The sequence below is a fragment of the Lactuca sativa genome, chromosome 4 (genome assembly GCF_002870075.4).
Source record: "Lactuca sativa cultivar Salinas chromosome 4, Lsat_Salinas_v11, whole genome shotgun sequence".
NCBI classification, from domain to species: Eukaryota; Viridiplantae; Streptophyta; class Magnoliopsida; order Asterales; family Asteraceae; genus Lactuca; species Lactuca sativa.
Genome location: NC_056626.2, coordinates 175270839 through 175293368, shown reverse-complemented (window position 1 = coordinate 175293368; position 22530 = coordinate 175270839). Strand labels below are relative to the sequence as shown.

Genomic DNA, 22530 nt, shown 5'->3' with positions numbered 1-22530 from the left:
GGTTTTTAGTCCATTCCGTCATTGACCGTTTGTTTGGGGCCGTTAGTGCCTTCACGTGCCCTCCATGTGAGGGCATTTTGGTCATTTTACGTACTTATTTTAAATAATATCATATTTCTCCTTTATATACATACTCATACGCAATCCTCTTCTTCTTCTTCATTTTTATTTACAGAGAAGCAACAAAAGGGCTTCTTCTTCGTCTCTCAAAGGATTCTTCTTCTTCGTGTCTCGTCTACTTCTACTGCTACGAGATTCAAAAATGGTGCTCTGCTTCTGTGGGAACGTTGCTGTTGTGCGAACCTCATGGACTTCACGAAACCCTGGTCGACGTTTCTATGCATGCCCTAAAATGGTAAGCAAACTCATATTAGGTTATGATATTTCGGTAGTTATGCAATAACTCTTCTACTTTAATGTATTCTTGTAGGGATCCAGATGTGGATTTTTGGGGTGGTTCGATCCCCCTATGTGTCAAAGATCAACTGTTATCATACCAGGACTGTTGAGAACAATGAATAGGTATGAGGTTGAAGTGGGCCAGCTGAAGATGTGTTTGCTTGTCTCGTGGGTTCTGTTTCTGTTGTTTGTGCTGTTTTGGAAATAGGAATTAGAGGTTAGGACTTTTTTGTTGGTAGTAACCACTTAAAAATGTGGTCTTTTGGTGCTAGAAGGTTTAATTGTGGTTTATATATGTTTTTGTTGGTAGTAACCACTTAAAAGTGTTATCTTTTGGATCATTGTATATGTAATGCTTTTATGACAATGGGAAGTGTAATGGTTTTATCCTTTTATGAATATGAAATTATAAAGGTTTGATCTTGACATGATATGCAAGTGTAATGGTTTTTCTCTACGTTTGAATATGCAATTGTAATGGTTTTATATGCATACATTAAGTACATTGCCATAACATCTTCATGCTTTGACAGTACAACATAAACAAATAACAAAAAACATTACCAAAAGGGGACCATAACAGATAAATGCCAAAACACAATCATTACCAACAAAGGGCATTAAAGTACATTATCATAAGGGCATCAAAGTACATTATCAAAATAGATAAAAAAAAAAGGCAACAAAGTACCAACTAAAGTGCATTAACAAGTCTTCACAAACATAAAAAGTACTTAAACATCAATTCCCATCTTTGGCCTTGCAGGTCCTGGCATTGTGACCCTTTTGCTTACACTTACTACATGTCACAGTCAAAAACTTCCTGCTCAGTGATTGAGTTTCATTATCATTTTGACTTTGACTGTTTGTTTGCCTCTTACGTTGCTGGATTTCAATCCTTTCCTCTGCTGTAATCCTTCTTTTCTTTTTTGGCCTGCCTATAGCTTTGTTGTGTGGTGGAGGCACAAGAGTTGTTGGGCAGTCACTCTTAGGCCACATGGCTCTACCTTTGATAGGCTCCACCTTGAAGGAGTACATCTCTTTCCATGTATCAAGCCAATACACCTTATGCACATAGGTGTATAGTTCTCCCACCTTTTCATTATTGTCTGCCATTTCATTTAGGCTTGCAATTGCATGTTTGCAAGGAATTCCAGTAAGCTCCCACTTTCTACAACTACACTCCCTTTTCTCCATGTCCACCACATGTTGATCATTCCATGGACCTTTAACCTGATACTTTTGTCCCCCATTCCATCGTGCATGATACTTACTAGCTAGTGTTGTGTTTGATTCCAAAATCCTAGTACCAGTTGCAGTTAATGGACCTTGACACTTGTTTAACACCTTCATCACATTGCATACTCTCTTCATAAGGTACTCTCTGATGAACTCCAAACAACTGATAATGGGTTTGTCTCTCCCTTTAACAAGTTTGCTATTGAACACTTCACAAAGGTTATTCAATAACATGTCTGAAATTGCCCTTCCTAATAGTTCATTAAGAAAACAACAGTTAGTGTATATCTATACTACAATAAAAAATAAGACAACAAATTGAGAAAATACCTGAAAAATGACTTCTAGCCCAATGATGTGGAGGGATTTTCAAGAGCCACTGATATGCTTCTATGTCATAATTCCTTAGCTCTACCATTACAGCTTCAAACTCTGGTATGGTGGTGGCTGTAGCACACCTCCAAAAATACTCCTTGTATTCTGTAGTCTTAAATCTGATCCTCATGTTCTGGTATATGTGTCTAATACAGAACCTGTGTTCTGCATTAGGGAACAATTGTTCTATGGCTGGTAGAAGACCCTGTTGTCACCAAAACAAAATAAGAAATTAGTCTGTAATGCAACTAGTATGCAATATTAAATGTAACTAGAGTACCTTCTGTCTATCACTGATAAAGGTGAAGTTGGAATTTGAATACAACTCAAGATCTTCAGCAAGACACTGAAGAAACCATTTCCAACTTGAAGTGTTTTCACTTTCAACAACAGCATATGCCAATGGGTAGGTTCCATTGTTGGAATCAACACCAACTGCACTTAGTATTTGACCTGGGAAAGGTCCCTTCATGAAGGCTCCATCTAAGCCTAAAAATTCTCTCAAACCTGCCTTAAAACCTTTCTTCAAAGGACCTAAACACACGTATATCCTTCTGAATTGCCTGGTTGGGGATGAAACCACAGGTTCTGAAACCACATCAATCTTTACAGTTGTACCTTCATTTGTCTTTTGTAGCTCTAGTACATAGTCTCTCAAAGCTGCATATTGCTTTACGTAATCCCCTGCAACATTTTTGGTGGCTAATGCTCTTGCCCTAAATGCTTTCTCTTCTGAAATACTAACTCCATAAGTTGATTGGAGTTGCTCTTGTAGGGCACGAACAGGCAGTCCAGGATTAGCTTCAATATGATCCATAATACGTTTGGAAAGAAATGTTGCTGTGCAAGATCTAATTTTTCGTGTTTGGAGACAGATGTGTTTCTGATTATAGGTCTTAATAAACCAATAGTCCTGTTCACTTGACCTAGATGCATGAAGTTTCCATGTGCATTTAACTTTATCTGAGTTTACATCTTTACCCTTTACCTTTTTCCCAGAGGTAGGTCCACCTACCCCACTTGCATTTAAAACTATAGTTCCATCACAAACAGCTGCCAATCTACTCTTGTCGTTTTTTGTGAATGAGATATTCCTCCTTGTCTCTAAAGCATGCAGGTCAATTTTGTCTTTCAATTCTTTCTTGGCTTTATATTTCTGCCCAATATGAAAAGCTACCTTGTGCACCTCACCAGCAGAACATAAGGTTTGTTTCCCCAGCTCTTTGATCATTTCTCTTCTTTTCCTGTTGTCCCCTGAGTCCTCACTTAATGAATCCCACTCGTCATTGTCAATTACCTCCAAATCATCTTCTTCATCACTATCTTCATTTCTTTGACCACCCATTCTTTGACATCCATTGAACTCTGCTTCTGTATCAATATTTAGATTGAAATCCTCCATGTCAACGTCAACATCTTCAATTATGTTGTCCTCATCAATCATAAAGTCACTATCTTCATCTTCACTGTTTTGATTCTCAAAATCAATGTCATCAGGCTCCTCTTGTCTCCACTCATCATTGAAAGGAATGTTATCTTGGCCTTCAAACCCATTAAATGGGATGCTATCTTGGTCTTCAAAAGGTTGAAAGTTTGTCATTAACTCATCATCTATGTTGATGTTAGTTGAAAATTCATTGACTCCTTGAGGATCATTATCCATGACAACTCTATACCCCTCATCTGCAAATCCTTCTACACCCTCACCATTGGATTTGTTCACATCAAGTTCTTCATTCACATCATTCTCTTTGTTTAACTCTTTTTCTGCATCAACTACAACAAATTCATCTACAAATCCTTCTACACCCTTACCCTTATCAACTTCACCACTTGCCATTGTTTTTTCAGCACCTTCCCAATCCAAGTTAAGCTTTGTACTACAAGACGATGCCCCTTTACTATGTTTCCAACCTTTAGACCTACTAAATTCAGGTGTTGCTGATTTGTATAAGGTTAATGCTAACCCTAAATCACCCTCACCAACATCAATTTGGATTGGAGTTACCACTTCATGAGCAACTACAGGTGATGAGGGTCTAATGGAATCCTGCTTCTCCATGTCTTCTATTATAACCCTTCTTGGACCAGTTGGGGACATAAAATATGTAAGCAAGTTCGTTTGACCATGCTCTGTGTACACTTTAATCATTTTGTTATTATGGGTAACATACCGTGAGAGATTACGCACATCATCATCGTTACCTAATGCTCGGAGTCCAAAGTCAAATCCTTCATTAGGCAAACGGAAATGGTAATACATGATTTCAGTACCATCATACCCTAATTCTCTCATCATCAAGTCTAGTTCATGAACAGAAAATTCATCAATGTCGACAACATCAAAGTACCTTACTTGGCCGTTAATATACCTGATATTTGGAAACTTTGTGAAACTCCCTCCGTGATGAAGTTCAATAGAGAATATGTTGGGGTAACCAGCTTCAAAACAGAAAGAGACGATTGTTAGTTACAGTTTTTCAAATTTTGAAGCTTGATCATAAAATACAGAGTTTTTCTAAGTTTGAATCTTACCATAAACTTCTTGAACGTTGACAATCTCTCCAACATTTCTAAGTCCCCACATTTTCAAAAGCAGGAACACAATCCAATTTTCAGACGATCGTTAGGGTTTTTGCGTTTGAATCAAGAGGTATGAGTAGAAGACGAAGGAGTGTACAGTCTGCAATCTAATTAATTGAAGTGGCGGCAACGGAGGCTAGGACCTAAAATGACCAAAATGCCCTCACATGGAGGGCACGTGAAGGCACTAACGGCCCCAAACAAACGGTCAATGACGGAATGGACTAAAAACCCATGAAAACCTTGATTTTGGACCTTTGGTGCAAGCTGGAAACTTTTTGGACCCCATCCAAAGGTTTTGCCAAACCACAAGGACCAAATTTGCAGTTTTGTCATATATATATATATATATATATATATATATATATATATATATATATATATATATATATATATATATATATATATATATATATATATATACACACGGTGCATGTATGTATAAATGTATAAAATCCATGGAAGATGAGTGAAGCAAGAATATTAATAAATTAAACTTTGATTTCAACAATGGAGAGTAATAATGAATTTTCAATAAAGGGAATAGAAAAGGAGGCTTGATTTCGATTTTCAAGAGAGAAGGAAGCTATGTTTTCGTTGGAGGAAATGGAAAGAGGAAATTGAAATATTTTGATAGAGGGAGGGAACTTTTCAATCTACACGGGTTTATATAAAGGTGCAAATTACATGTCAATTTATCTCTGTTTTTTTTTGGTGTTAAGTGAATAACTGTAAATTGTGATTGTTTTTATTTGTTGCTAAATGTGTCGTCTATGGTTAGACAAATAAAGTTACGGTTCAAATGCATTAAAGGATAACACACGGAAACATGATTGAATTCAAATGCACATAAGTGCATAACCTAAAACTCAATGTGTTTTTAGTGCAATCTTTTTTTTTTTTAAAGTCCACGCTAACTTTTTTTATTATAATTTGACCCAACTTTTACTTTGTTTTACTAATCTGATACAAAAAGTTTTTTTTTTTTAAACATCCATAACTTTTTACAACTTGATTATTTTTAAACTTTCTTTTTAAATTGTTTTTTACAACTTCTTTTAATAATATTTTGACAACTTCGATTACATCTTCTTTAATAGATGTAATTTTTTTTAATTATATAAAGGTTATTTACAAAAAAAATTGAAATTTTTTATAAAATTTTTTATGTTCTTTAAGATTAGGATATATATATATATATATATATATATATATATATATATATATATATATATATATATATATATATATATATATATATATATATATATATATATATATCTTAATTACCTTATAAAGCATTTTTGGTCAAATGCTGAATTTAAGTCGTACAAACATACAATGCATTTGTACAATCAATTTATGCATTACAAAAAGAGTAGAGTACATATGGTCAACAGTTGAAAATGTTAAATCTCTTATCCTCTATTCTTAGGCTATTTTGACCAGGTTCATTCCTTATCTCCGTATTTCCCCAAATCTCGCAATTTTTGTTTACAAATTTTGGATATTTATCGCTGACGTTTCCATTTCTAGGGTTTAATTCATCTTTCAGCATTCAACCACCGTTGTCACACCCATCGATTGGCATGGGTAAACGGCTAGTTTATATATATATATATATATATATATATATATATATATATATATATATATATATATATATTTGACAGCTTCTATTACTTTTTTTTTCCAGCGGTATATATATATATATATATATATATATATATATACTTAGTCGTTTACCCGTGTCAAGCGATGGGTGCGCGAGAGGATATCAACCCAACTAACAAATTAAATATCTATTAGGCCTTTTTTTTCTAACACAGCAAAGGAATTAAATGGAAACCTATAAAAACGCATTTTTTATTTAGCTTGGTATTTGCATTTATTAATCGCTGGTTATTACTATTAATTATAAACTACAACATATTGTTTTTGCCTGCAATGAAACGCCGATCACTTGCAAAGGGAAGCTAGCACACGACGTGGTGGCTTTAGTAGTGGTCGTCGGCCATGAAGAACCATCAAATTATTAATAAGAAGAACATCGCCTTTCTTCCAAGGAATCGCAACACACTCTTCTTCTAAGATCTTCAAGTAATCTTCCACAGCATCATCAGGCACAGGGTCGCCATTACCGATCTCCACAACAGCATCGCTACCAACTGCAAGACTGTTGAACCATGTTTTCCGGCTACTCTCTTTGTCAAGCCTGATGGCTGGCAGTGTAGCTGTTGTAAGTTTCGCACCATTCCCAATCCATTCTACCTTCACCTCAAGCTTCGCTGCCCTGTGATCAATGGAGGATTTTCGTGAGCCATGCATGCATGTTAATATGAAGTTGGTGCACTTACTTGTTTTATGGGGTCCAATGTAAATTATGAAGAAACACACACCTTTCCTCAGCAACATTCTTGTCGTTGGTTTTGAATATCGACTTCCAACTCCTCCCAGTGAATGATGATGGATCGTTTTCATCGCTTGCAAAGTCTGTATACGTAACCCCATGCTCCTCCAGTTGCATAACGAACTCAGGGTGTCTCTCTTTCATCTTTTCGTATATGATATGACTTAAAACTATCGGAGTTTCTCCCCCTTCTCCGGGTTCTTCGTCACAATAGAAAAATAACTTGGTGGGGAAATCACGAGCCTGTTATATGAGATCCAAATTCATATCAATATATATATAGTTTGTAAAAACTATTCTGTTACAGAACCATACAGATCATCTGACTGTTAACATGAAAAACGAAATTAAAAATGCAATTGCATAGACATGTGATAGAATAGAGAAATTTACGTAAGACATCTCGTGATGAAAAGGAATTCCCATATGGAGAGGAGATTCATTTGCGGTGTAAACCCGGCCAACCACCTTCGTCCGAGTGGCTATGCCACCCAAGTAGGGAAATTCAGCGTAGGAGAAAGCTTCGACAACGTTGTTGAAGTCCGAAGGTGTGGCAACAGGGAAGCCTCGGAAGAGAATAGCACCGCTTTTCTGGAGAAGAGACTCTAGCCATGGTTTCTGAACTCTAATCGCTTCTTCAAAATCATGGAGTTCTTCTACTGCAGTAGAACCAGTGTTATGGTTTGGGGATAACACCGCCGGGAAATAAACGCCGTTGTCCTGAGGTTTTTGCTGAGGTAGCTCTATATCTCGGAAGAATTTTCCGGTGGCCATTTGAATTGCTTTTTAGGTTATGACTCTTTGGATTATATTCTGAGGCAGTTATATTGCCCGTCTGTAATGTGATAGCTTTGACAATATGTTGTGTTTACATTAATGATACGACCAAGAATTGACATGTACGAGTATACGACCAAGACTTGACATATACACGATTAATGCAACTTTCGTAAAGGTGATATTGAATAGATCTTTTGTTTTGTTAAAGGCAACTTTCTTTAACTTTTTATTAATTTTTCAAGTAATGAAAAGAGTTATTAAGAACAAAATATAGAAATAATAGAATTCTTAATTATACAAAATATACAAAATACATGATTGGTAAAAGTGGCACATTTAGACAATTATCGAAAACGTTAAATGATTGTTTCTTACGATTTCATTGTTGTTACGCGATTGGTTTTACTATTTTAAACACTAATTACTCGGACTGTTATTTTATTGAAATGATCATCTTACTTTTGTGCTAAACTTCAAAAAAGAAAAAAGGACAAAACTTATTATTTACATGCATGCCATTTAACAAATTTATTTTTAGTTACCTTTTTGTATTTGTATTCTTTTTTAAAATAAAAAGACACAAAGCTCTTACATCCTCTGTCTTTCTCATGCTTTTACTTCTACAGACTTTTCCGTCTCTACTACTTCATTATCAATATCGGATATCGGATTATAACCTCCACCTCAACTGCTACGAAGTTTCATGTTTGAAAAAAATTGTCTTAAGTTAATCACATTCATCATGATAGTATATAGTATATACAAAGGTTTCTAAATAAACCAAAATAATTGACTGATTCCTTCACAATCGTTTTTGACCCACTAACTTCAATTAAAAGTCATGGACTCGATCCTTCTAATAAAAAAAATCTGATAATAACATTTATGGTGTATAATATTCAAATGTTATACGATAGATAAAACCAAAGTATCTATTTTATATATTTAGTATCATTTATTTAAATTGGCACTCAACCTATATATATCCTCACTCACATCACATAAATTGTTAAATGATGAGGTGTCCATACATTCACCCACTCACACTCACACAGTTTTACAAAAAGTATAAGATGAATAGACGATGTCAAAAAAAAATATGTGTGGTCAAAAAGGTTGGCGTGGGATATTGTAAATATATAGTAAGAGAAAGTTTACGTATGTGTCAAAAGAAATTGTCAATATATAATAGTAGAGAAAGTTTAAATTAGAAAACTAATATAAAAAATTAAGAGATTTATAAATAAGATCTGATTGTGAATTTTCAGTCACAAATTTTATTTATAAATCTTTTTAATTTTTCATATTAGTTTTCTGATTTTATAAAAAGAAATATTCATTTAAAATGTTGGTTTTATATAGAAAAATCTTATTATTTTGAATTTTTTTTAATAAAATCATAAAATTCTTTTTGATAGAAAAATCATGATTATCTAAAATTTTATCCAAATTAAAAAAAAATTATTTTTTATATTTTAACAAGAAATGACAGATTATATGATTTTTCAAAATAATTAGATTTTTCAGTTAAAAAAAAAATCTTTTAACCCTTTATCAAAATTATCCCAAAATATTGAAAATTTTATGCATAAAACCTTTTAAACTTTCTCCTCCTATATTAAAAGTTGTTTATTAAAAGTTCTTTTTAATAAATTAATTTACCTACATCTTTGTAAAAGTAAAGCCTTCCGTTTCGATCTATTTTCTTACTTTTCAAACACATTGCAATATTTATAAAAACTAATACTTAACAAAATATTAATGAATATATTACAATAACTAATACTTTTCAAACACATGCAATATTTATAAAAACTAATACTTACCAAAATAATATATATATATATATATATATATATATATATATATATATATATATATATATATATATATATATATATATATATATATATATATATATATAATTTAAAAATTAGTTATATATGTATCCTCTCAATTGTTTCATGTCTTTATGCGGGTGAATGTAATCATGTATCCTTATTTCATAATTTATTTTGAATGAAAAAGTGTATATATATATATATATATATATATATATATATATATATATATATATATATATATATATATATATATATATATATATATATATATATATATGATAAAATTGCAAAAATAGTCCCTATGGTATGTAAATTTTTGGGTTTTAGTCCAAACCCCGAGTTTTTTGGATTTATGGTCCTTTTGGAATGGTTTGTATGTGAAAATAGTCCCTCTGAAAATTGAAATGACTATAATACCCTTGGGGTATTTATTTTTCATTTTTCTTTCATTTTTCTAAATTTAATATCTATTTATTTATTTTAACAATTAAAAAAATAATGGGACCCTCTCTCTCTCTCTCACTTACTCACACACACACTCTCTCTCTCTGACCAGACTCTTCTTCCAAAATCTCTCTTGCTTCCTGAAACAATTCAACAGCTTCATCAATCTTAAGTGCCGAATTCGATTCCAATAGTTAAGTCATGAACTAGTTGAAGCCTCTTGTCAATGAATTGTAGCAACAAACACGATTTAATACACCCGAGAGTGAACAAACACCAAAACTCGTCAAACTAAGTTGAATTACGTTTTCTGAAATCGAACTAGATAGAGATACGGTGGAAATCAAGTCAGAAATCGAAAACACGTTTAGAAATTTGGCAGACTCATAATTTGAATTATGAAATCAGTTCATACATACACATGCTCACAAAGATGAATGCAGAAAATCTAAAATATATTATAGGAGAGCAGATACTAGCAGCGACTTAAGTTGGAAGAAGGAGGTCGATCACTGACAAAGTGAAATTGAAGAAAAATGTTAGAGATTTGAGGCATTTGATCGATTGAGAGATAAGATTTTGATTTAGGGTAAATACAGACGTTGCAAATGTGGATTCAATTGTTTGATGATTATGATTGAGAAATAATAGAGAAGCTTCAATTGATTATCCATAATCATCTTATTTCCTGACACGTTCTGGTGATTGAAGAAGGATAAGTGGGTGGCGGAGGGAGGAGCTCCGACAGCCTCTGCTGCTTCTGTTTGGTCTTCTGCCGGCGGAGACGAATGAGGAAAGAAATGGCACCGATGATCGCTGGAGTGACTCGACAGAAGGGGGCGAAGGGAGGTGGTGGTCGCTGTCAAGTTCGTCGGTCTTTTCCTTCGGCCGGTGAGATACGAACGAGAGGGGTCGAGATTTGCTATAGCAGTGGGTGGATATTTGGGTTTGGAAAGAGAGAGAAAGAGAGACAGAGAGAGAGAGAGAGAGAGAGAGAGAGATGTGGGTCCATATTAGTTATTTATTGTTTTTCCTTTAAATTAAACCAAAAAAATATAAAAAAAATATATCAAAAAGGGCATTTTAATCTTTTTAGTTTTCCAATGGACCAAAATCACAAGAAAACATGGTCAAAAGGACCATCAATCCAAAAAACTCGAGGTTTTGACTAAAACCCCAAAAAAATGCATACCACAGCGACCATTTTTGCAATTTTGTCTATATATATATATATATATATATATATATATATATATATATATATATATATATATATATATATATATATATATATATATATATATATATATATATATATATATATATATATATAACACATGTTTTAATTCTTTTTCTTATAGTAATCATTAACTTTATATTTTCAATAATAATTGTTTAGTTTTATTAATTAGAGATTGGTCCCTCAAATTTATATATTTTTGGATGTTCTTTTAAAAGCATTCTTAGAACAATGAGAAATTAAATATCCTCCTACTTTCTTTTTGGAACCGACAAATATATATATATATATATATATATATATATATATATATATATGTGTGTGTGTGTGTGTGTGTGTGTGTATATATATATATATATATATATATATATATATATATATATAAAGCAGCTTCTAGCAGGTGACTAGAAGTAGCAATAAAAGTTTACAAACAAAAGAAAAGAGATTACAAACAAGAGAAGGGACATTCGCACCATTTAGCCTACACCATATTGGTTCTATTACTCCTATTTTTTTAATCCAAAGAAACGTAGTGGATTTGATTATATTTGCATAGTTGGAGGGAGGCAGCCGCTTCATGTTGAAGATTCTATCAGTATGGGCCTTCCATATGCACCAGAGTGAACTGTAACATATTCCCAGAAGCAATTTCCATTTTTGAGGGCAGTCAAAATAGTTGTTAGCATCATCTAAGACATCGTATAGTGTTTGGAAATTAGATATTGGAACCCCGCACCATTTCAGAATGCAATCTAGTACCAAACAGGCATACTCACAACCAACTAATGCATGATCGGCACTTTCCTCCATGGTCCCACAGTGGCTACATAAATTAGTTTCCAAAACTACCCCTCTGGATGATAAAGCAGTGGCTGAAGGAATTTTACACATCCTTGCTCGCCAAATGAAACACACCACCTTAATTTGAATTTCTTTTAGCCAAGTAAACTTACCAGTAGCAATCGGCGGCCTGAAATCCCAAAGTTTCCTTAGAGCCTTGACAATGAAAGATCTTTCCGAAGTGAAACTGCAATGCCAGTAGTCTCTAATTAGGTCTTGCTCGAGCAGGTTTTGGGTTGAGCAGTACTTGCGCCTGAATCGCACTAAAAACTCTACCCATGTCAGTTGCAGTGGCTCATTAGGGCTCATGATCTTTCCCAAGGTGTTCCACCAGCGAACAACTCCACCCCTAAACTGACGCACTGCATATGTGGTTTGTAGCTTGCCTTTGCAACCACATGTTATGAAGGCTAACTCCATCTCCAAGATCCAATCCATGACTCCGATCAGATCTTCCTTCCCAGTGAAAGTCGATGGCTTGCAAATTAGAAAATCTTTGTACTTGCATCCATTCCTATCGACTTCGTCATCTTGATTGTTCCTCCTAATCATCGGTGGATCAGCTTGACCAACGGTCCTGCTGTTGTTCCCTTCCTCAGACTGCCTGTCATTCAGCTCAGGTTGTTCAATAGGCATCGTAAGTTCCTTTCAATTTTGTTGAAGTAAACGCCTTGTTTCCTCCATTTGACGATCCAACATCATCTAGATCAACGCTTGCACTCCGTCCATTGTGATTGGCTCAGGAGCAGCTACTACAACAGGTATTTGCTCAATCACTGGTGGTTGATTCCTGTTTCCATTCGCGTTCTCGGCTCCACTGTGGGTTCTTACCATTTCGATCTATTCACCAATTTAAACATTCGGTGTGTAACGACGAGAATTTAGATAAGAAATATTTTATTTACGATCGACGTGTAAATCTCCTTATCACTCTGAAAAGTTATATGCCAGTTCTAATACCAAAATTAAACGTGTAGAAATCTGAACACATAAAGTTTCCAGATCCGGTCGGCAACAGACCATAGATCCGATCATACATTTAGCATCATAAACCATTTAGCACATAAAAGTATGTTAGGCATTTTCCCTAAATATGCTAGTGCTTGTGTCTATTCAGGTGTATTACCTAAGACACACTCCTCACAATCATTGCTTAGCATTCAAAGTTTAAGTCTAGAAATAAATTCATATTCCTAGTTCGTTTAAACTAATGCTCTGATACCAACTGTGACATTCCCATTTTCACGGCCAGAAAAGACTAATTTTGTTTATGTTTTATAAAAATCAGAGTACCTCTTTTAATAAAAATGTTGCGGAATTTGTTCCCTGGAAAACATGATAATTACGTTATCAAAGCATTTCCGAAGAAATATATTTTTATTCATTTTAAAACATTTGGGATGTTATTGTCAATACAGAAACATAAGCATAAACAGAACTTACATTCATTATCACTAGTGATTTATATATCCTTAATCTCTCAGTGTAATGTGACTTCATATCAACACCTGTGATATAAATAAATTGAGTGGGTCAGGTTGGGAAACCTGGTGAGTACATAGGGTTTTCAACCCACAATAACTTCACATAATACATGTCAAACAATTAACCCGATTACCCATCCCCATTATCTTCTTTTGATATTCCCTAAAGTGTTACCTTAAGGTTCATCTCCTATATCGTATTTACTTCTCATTTCTTTACATCGCATTTCCTTATATGTTCGTTCCTAAGGACTTTTCCTAAGGATCATCTCCTACATCACACAACCAATAATGGTTCGGGGATTACTCCCTCAATGCGCACCTAGTAAGGATTGGCGTATCATCGCATGAATACATAGTTACAACATCGCCTGAACTCGTACTTCATAGTAAGGTTTAGAGTATCATCACATGAATACGTAGTTACAACATCGCCTGAACTCGTAATCATCACCTACAGGTTATGAGTCTGTTGGTGTTTCCACGGGTTTACTATAATAGTTCGTGGTCGCCATCTATACTCTGGTAGATGACTACATCTCCAAAATTGTCGGACAAGGTTATAGTATCTTTCATCCTACATCACCGATTCATCATCACCTATCTATCCTCACTTAATTATCGTCACCTTCCTATCATCACCTATCTCTCATCATTTTATTTCATCACACACCAACTATTTCATCTACCCATGTTTTATCCCTAAATATTTGTAGATATAAAATAAGTATACTGTTTAAATCATTTAAAACATGCATAAAATCGTTCATCTAGCATAGATAATAAGTATACAGATAATATGAACACATAGCAAGTAATTTATAAAATACTTCATATTTATGTGTAAGCTAAAAGTAACTATGCACTGACCGGAAAGGTGGTGACTCGGCACTCGAACAACACTTCGTTATCTCAAAACAATTTTCCCTCGACAAAAAAAAACTAGTATCAATATCACTAGGGTTTAGTCTGACATTAACTGCGACTAATTAATAGTCTAACTATTATTACTATTATATAAGCGTGACACAATACTTTCCACCCACTATATACAGACGATGCCAGACATGGAACACCGGTGGGCAGAATCATTTTGGCATATAAGCACTTCTGAATCCGGCAACCCAAGCGGCCCTCCAAACCGGAACCCTCGTATCGCGAGTGGTTAAAAAGATATTATAACGGCATTATATAACCCATAATAATAGCCCAAATAATTATTCTAAGGACCTAATAACATTACTATAATTATTTAGAAGCTATATTAAAATTTTCATAAGCGTAGCTCACTTACAACGGGTTTTATAGAAAATCGGGTTTCGCTTGGAGCAGCGTTTCCGAAACGAAAGACCTTTTTTTCTCGGGACTCCGGGAGCCTCGGGGCTTCCTTCGGGTGCTAAGGGGTTCCTTAGGGTTTAGGGGGTTGGAATGGGTTAGAGAGAGAAGTGAGAAAGGTGTGAAAATCCAAGAGAATTCGCAACCTATTTATAGGGTCATCAACTTCGGACTACATTGCGCGTTCAGCAGGTTACGTGGGGTGTAACTTCGGATAGGGACAACAAATGGCGAAGGCTCGGTGGTGCGACGTGTTCACTTCTGGGCCGAGAAGACCAGATGTACACTGCACGTATGAGATCTTGGACATTGGGCGTAATGCGAGGGGTGGCATGTCACAATCCGGAGCGAGCTCAACGGACGGCTGGGACTTAGGCCACGTCATCAATCCATGCATCAGCTTCGCAAATTGTCCCCTTATCTTCTAAAATTCGTAACTTTTGCGTACGAGCTCTGTTTTTGACGTTCTTTATATCCACGCGTAGGTGGGAACGTACTCTACAACTTTCGTTTAGAATCCGTTGGCTAATTTTGACTTTATTTTAAAAGTTATATTATTAAGAGGCCGGGACAGGATTGGTCCGTTAAAATCTCATAACTTCTTCATCCGACGTCCGTTTTCGTCTGACTTTTTATTGTTATGCTACTATTAACGAGATCTTCGATTCTCATTTAGGTTGTGTCGGCTAAAAACTGCTCGATCTAATATTTGAACTTCGGGTTGTACACCGTTAAACCGAAACTTCGAAAAATCATAACTTCCTCATACAAAGTCAGATTTGGGCGTTCTTTTTATGGACACTCTCAGTTTAACGTATTCTACAACTTTTGTTTAGATTGCTAAGGCTAAAAGTCGCTCTATCGTAAAATCACTATTTACGCTTCCCGGTGTCGCGCCGGTTCCGTCGCGAAACTTCGACAGGTCATAACTTCTTCGTTATAACTCGGATTTCGGCGTTCTTTACATGTACGGAACCCTTGTAACATATACTAAAACTTGGTTAAGATCAAGCCTTATAAAATAATCTTCCATCAAAAACTCATTTTTGATGTTTATTGTCTCTAAATTGACTAGCTCGGATCTGCGGGCGTTACATACCTTTAAAGCTTCCCCACAAAAATTGTCTTCGGATTTTTTCTAGTTTATCTATCACACCTTGAGGTGCCACAAAAAGTGACAGATAGCAGGTCAGAAGATTCCTAAGGACGGATTGTACAAGAGTTAGTCTCCCCCCGAATGATAAAGTTTCCGACTTCAATTTTGATAGCTTCGCGTGGAATCGGTCGATCACTGGTTTCTAGTTTCTTTTTTAATTTGTTATTCGCCCCAACTGGGACTCGAGATAAGGGAAAGGTAATGTGGTCGGCTCGCATCCCAGTAATCTAGCAAATCTCGTCACCTCATGCATGTTTACCCCTATCCCAAACACCCGAGATTTGTTGAAGTTGACTTTGAGTCCAGAGTATACATGAAAACAATGTAGAATTCTGGCCAAATTTTTTATGTTCTGTTCCGACCATTCACCTAAGAACAGGGCATCGTCGACATACAATAAGTGAGAGATTGAAGGGCCATCGTGTGGGATTTTAAGGCCGTGGAATACTCCCATATCACAAGTTTCCCTCATAGCCACACTTAGACCCTCCATTATGATAATAGAGAGGAATGGAGAGATTGGATCACCTTGTTTGACTCCTCTCGAAATGGGGAATTCGTCAGTGGGGTTCCTATTGACAAGAACCGATGATTTTGAAGAGGACAAGCATCTGTTGATCCAGCATCTCCATTTATCTCCAAATCCCATGGCTTTCATGTTTAAATCTAGGAATTCCCAATTAATCGAATCAAATGCTTTGTTGAAATCAACTTTGAAGAGTAAAACATTATTTTTTTCCTTCTTAGCCCATGAATAGATTTCATTAACCACCAATGGACCATCGATTATGTTCCGTCCCTCCACGTACGCAGATTGTACCTCATCAATACAACTTCCTAATACCCTCTTGAGTCGATGAGCAAGAATTTTTGCTATGATTTTATAAATAGAACCGATTAGACTTATCGGTCGATAATTACTAAGCATGAGAGGGTCTTTGATTTTGGGGATTAGAGAGATGAAGGAGGATTTGCAAGAAAAATCAAGTTTCCCGTATCTCTCAAAGTGTTTGACTACCGCAACAATGTCACCAAATACAACATCCCAATATTTTTTTGAGAAACTTAAATGAGAATCCGTCTGGGCCAGGAGCTTTCTAATTTCCACACGCCCAGACAGCAGCTTTAAGTTCTTCTAAAGCGATCGTGGCTTCCAAAACATCATTGTTGATAGGTAGAATGCGTTTGAATTGACTGCTAACCAACATGGGTCTAGAAGGCCACTTCTCCTTGAACTTATCTGCAAAAAAAATTGAAAGCTTCCGATTTAATTAACACTGGAATGGTACACCAATTACCGTTGATCATAAGGCCATCAATCCTATTTTCTGATTATTATGATTGACATGAACATGAAAAAAACGGGTGTTTTCATCCCTGTCGACTGCCTACTTTACCCTTGATTTTTGTTTGATATCTAGGACTTTGAATTTCTCCAACTCTGCAATGGATTTGAAACTCTCCCGCCTTGTGTCAATTTCTTGTGGTGTAAGAAGTCTAGATTTTGCCTCATGATCCAAATGTGCCACAATTTGTTTGTGTTTGGAAAGTTCCAATTCTTCTTTAGGGTGATCTAAAGCTCTCCATGCCTTTAGATCCTCTTTCACATGTTTCAATTTGGCATGTAAATGTTGATCTGGTGTTCCATACCCCTGAAAGTTGTTCCAATGTGTGATGAATGCCCTCTCAAATCCATCTCTAAGCGGCCATGAGTTAAAAAGTCTGAATGGTGGAGGTCCAAAATCAGGCCTGGTTGTGGATAGCAGAATTCGGCAATGATCAGATAGTTCATGGGGAAGGGCTATGACAGTGGCGTGTACAGAGAATTCTAATTGGAATCAATTATATTCATCAATATGACAAGATACATACATATGGCTACATACAAGAGGAAACCCACTGGAAAGAAGAACTATACATGGAATAGATATGACACATAATATTTTCTGTGGCTATATGATCTTCTCAATAATATACATAATTAGTTTGCCTCTTTCAATATTAGCTCTTGTCAACACTCCCCCTCAATGTGGAGAATATATGTTTGTCATTCCCAGCTTGTCCAGAGAGTTGTGGAAAGTGTTCTTACATACTGCTTTATTATCATATCAACTAACCAATCTTCAGAATTCACAAATGGCATCTTAATTGTTTTCTTCTCCAAATGGACCTTTATAAAATGACGATCAATCTCTACGTGCTTCGTTCTATCATCTTGTACGGGATTATTTTCAATTTTGACAGCAGCTTGATTATCACAATACAAACTCATTGGCTCATTTACTTTAAATTCAAGATCCCTGAGAATCCTTTTGATCCATAGAAGTTTGCGTATCCCAATTCCCATGTACCATACCTCGAAACTCCGTTTCAACACTTGACTTAGCTACCACCTTTTGCTTCTTACTCCTCCATGTAACCAAATTACCCCATACATATGTGAAGTAACCCGAGGTAGACTTCCCGTCTGACTTATCTCCGGCCTAATCTTCGTCCGTATACCCGTGAACACCTTGACTGTCACTCTTTCCAAAAAAATAATCCCTTTCCAGGACACCCTTTAAGATAACGAAGAATTATGTATACCGCCTTCATGTGATCTTCATTAGGTGCATGCATGAATCTGCTTACGACACTCACTGCATATGCTATGTCCGGACGTGTGCAAATTAAGTAGATTAATTTTACCTCTAGCTTTTGGTATCTTTCTTTATTTGCGGGTATTTGACTGGTTTGTAAGGTTAAACCATGATTCACTTCAATCGGGGTTTCTACTAGCTGACAGTCAAGCATGTCGGTCTCCGCTAGAAGATCTAGTACATACTTTTGTTGACACATAGTAATAGCACGTTGTGATCTTGCAACTTCAATACCCAAAAAATATCTCAACTGACCAAGATCCTTCAGCTCGAACTTAGTAGGTAAAAACATCTGTAGCCTTTTTATTTCATCAGGATCGTTGCTAGTTACTACCATATCATCTACGTATACTACTAGAGTTGTCGTTTTTTCTCCCCGTATCTTCACAAAAAGCATGTGGTCTACATCGCTCTGTTTATACCCCACGGTCTTCATGAAGTTGGAAAAACGCCCAAACCAATCCCGAGGAGATTGTTTCAGACCGTACAGTGCTTTATTTAGTTTGCATACTTTATCTCCATAATTTGTTCCAGGTGGTGGATCCATATACACTTCCTCCTCTAGTGTGCCGTTTAGGAATGCGTTTTTTACATCAAATTGTCGTAACATCCAATTCTTATTAGTAGCAATCGATATGAGAATTCAAATAATATTAATTTTCGTCACCGGAGCAAACGTCTCACCATAGTCTATCCCAAATTTCTGTGTATAACCTTTCACGACAAGTCTTGCTTTATACCTTTCAATCTTTCCTTCGGCATTTAATTTAACTGTGAAGATCCACCGGCACCCTACCATCTTTTTCCTTGGGGTCTTGAGACTACATCCCACGTACCATTCCTTTGCAATACTTCCATCTCATTGTTTACAGCCTTCCTCCATCTCAAGTCTTTTAAAGCATCATGTATATTCTTTGGAATAACTACTGTTGAAAGCTCTTCTATCATGGTTCTTTGTGGTTTCGCCAGCTTATGGGAGGAGACGTAATTATTAATAGGGTACTTGGACCCCGACTTTAGTTCTGGATGGTACTATTTCTTGGGGTCCCCCCGATTTTTTCCTACAGGGTACCTAGCTTCTATAGTTTCTTCTTGTGCAATATCATGGTCAAGAGTAACAAATATAAGAGTAGGTGATATACATTGCGACGAATTCGGATCTGGCTCCACAGTTGTTGGGATTGGGTCTGATGTACTATCTTGAGGTGAGTTCATATCTTCAACAGTTTCTTAATCCATTTTCCTGTTATTGTTATCACCTTCTTCATCCATGTTCCCATTATTGTTATCACCTTCCGTGTTTTCAGTTTCATTTTCTATTACCACTTCGTGGATGCTTTCATCATTAGACATCGTCATTTCTCCATGAGGGAAGCACTCGGGTTCAAAGTGATGGGTTTTGGTCATAAGACATCCTATGTGCTCATACAAACCCTAATGCTTGGATCTAGGTTTCTCTATTATACATGCAAGTTATCCAAGACTATAAACCCTAATTCTAGCATACAAGTAATCATATTAACATAAGAATGGGTTTAAGATATTACCTTGATTGTTATGTAGCAATAACAATCCCAAATCTTCTTGTATTGACTTTAGAAAGCTTATAGTCACAAATGTCACTCCTCTAATGGCTTACAAACACCAAGAGCAAATGGAGAAGGTATAAGGAGAGAGGGGAGGTATTGAATTCGTTCCTAAGAAGCCTTAGGGAAGGTCTGGACGAAATCATGAGCCAAGGGGTGTTTATATAGGTGTAGAGATAGGGTTTCAGTCCTTATCCTTATCTAGTTGCTTGCCCACCAAGCAATCCATAAGATAAGCCTTGAATCCTTATCATGGTCGAATTCTAAGGCCTTATCACCTCAAATTCGTCCAACCTATCCTTAGGATAATCCTTACCCTATTTTGTAACTATCACATAATTACAATTCAGCCCCTCTAGTTTAATTAATTACATTTGATCACAAAATTAATTCTTAATTAATTATTGACCAATATTAATTAAACAAATATGATTTCTCCTTTAATATATTATTCTTATAACATATTAATAAATCATAATAACCTCTCTCTCTATTTATTTCTCTAATCAAGTTGCTTTGGTGAAGGCAACCTAAAAGGACCATGCACCATCGGGTCAAGTACATACCAAAATAGTTATGGACTTAGACACTAATCCAACAGTCTCCCACTTGGATAAGTCTAATAACTATTCTGCGTATGACTTCAGATCCTGATCTACAATCGTAGCTTTCCAAAGCCGCTGTCAACTCTGATCCTATCAGATATGCGTGTCCTTAGATAAGGGATCATATATTCCTCCATTCTAGATATCGTATGAGACATGATTTCTAATCATTCTCTTTGTACTATATCTCGATTTCCGATTTATGACGACTGACTAATTGGACAAATCAAATTAGCCCTAGCCCGGCCGAGCATTTACGTTTGTCATCACTAAACCATCGAGGGGCCCAAAGATATCGCTTTTATCCTACTTTGAATAAAAGGAACGGATAAACTTTGATACAATGCTTGCTTGCACTCACCCACCGAATTACACACAACAATATGTTTTATAACACCAAGTTACTAGTGCGTTTACATATTATCAATGTGCAACCGATTTGCAAGATACAACTCACACATCTCGGTTTCAAGAATATAAGATGTTATCGTCTCACCAATCACTCGTGATACAATTCATGGAGTGATCCAAGTGAGCGTGGGTTTATTCCAATGCTCAAATTCATATTCATAAGCACTCATGAACGTTGCAGCAAACATTTGCTTATGTCTAATGCTCTTTAGACAATCCACACACCAATTCACGACAATATTTATTCATACCTACTTCCAACATATGAATGACTGTGGCACGTTCGAATAATTTAACTGTTCTTAACCAATTAAATTTGTTCAGGAAGTCAAAACATGCAAAGTGAAACACAAGAATAATACTAATCCCATATGGTCTCAACCCTTTGAGTATAAATAAAACACCTTTTATTTATCACCATATCGATTACTCATTATTTGTCGTTTCAGGTAATCAACTTCTTACTTGAATTATTACACTTGTCCCATGCTCCTAGCATGCACACAATGTTTACCTATGGTTCTTACTTTGTGAAATAGATCAAATTGAACACATTTCCAATCATTCTCATTTCACAATTCAAATCCTTTTTCATAAGTGAAAGAATATCAAATTCTTGCTACTTATAGAATATGCTAGATTATAACATTTTATGCAATAATCCTTTCGTAATGTCACTGCACCAAAGTCACAAAGACTATTGTCAATGATATTACAAAGTCCTCTATCGGAGATTGTTACAAGACAATTACTTAGATATGATGTCTCTCACTCAAAGTACATTCCTTTGAACATCCTTTTGCATAAAGGTTTCTAATCTAGTCATAAATTTTTCAATATTCAATTTCCAATATGGACATGCTTCCATATTTTCTATATGACAACTCATTCTTAATAGAATCTTATCTATTCATAATAATGTCGATATGGTCCATCCAATCTGTAAACATTTCCATATTTTCCAATACTATACTTCCAACTACTCACAAGCAACCAATCCTCGTCGAACTTTGGATTGTCCTTTGATAGTTGTTTAATTATTTTAGTCAAAACCAATTCTTGTCCTTTTTCCCTCTAAATACGCTAGACATTTGGAAAATTTTAGAATGGTCAAACATTAAAGCATTTGCAATCGATCCTATACCCGAAGCGTATGGGAC

At 35.5% G+C, this 22530-nt stretch overlaps 2 protein-coding genes across 5 annotated transcripts; both read right to left on the bottom strand.

The window, feature by feature from the left end:
- Positions 1-1079: 1079 nt before the first annotated feature.
- LOC128133302 (uncharacterized) lies at positions 1080-4924 on the bottom strand. Of its 4 annotated transcripts, none has more exons than XM_052770494.1 (6): positions 4549-4924; positions 4386-4455; positions 4188-4317; positions 2294-4091; positions 1969-2218; positions 1080-1889 (listed from the first exon to the last, which is right to left on the bottom strand). In XM_052770494.1, the coding sequence occupies exons 1-6, from the start codon at positions 4582-4584 to the stop codon at positions 1141-1143; spliced, it is 3033 nt and encodes a 1010-aa protein (XP_052626454.1). In that variant the 5' UTR covers positions 4585-4924; the 3' UTR covers positions 1080-1140. The 4 variants fall into 4 exon arrangements, with proteins under 4 accessions (XP_052626454.1, XP_052626455.1, XP_052626452.1 ...); XM_052770495.1 differs by having other exon boundaries at positions 4188-4245; XM_052770492.1 differs by having other exon boundaries at positions 2294-4317.
- A 1509-nt stretch (positions 4925-6433) lies between these two features.
- Positions 6434-7816, bottom strand: LOC111877083 (clavaminate synthase-like protein At3g21360). Its single transcript, XM_023873623.2, has 3 exons — positions 7400-7816; positions 6996-7249; positions 6434-6889 (listed from the first exon to the last, which is right to left on the bottom strand). Exons 1-3 carry the CDS (start codon positions 7778-7780, stop codon positions 6556-6558), a joined length of 969 nt encoding a protein of 322 aa, XP_023729391.1. The 5' UTR covers positions 7781-7816; the 3' UTR covers positions 6434-6555.
- Between the last annotated feature and the right edge of the window lie 14714 nt (positions 7817-22530).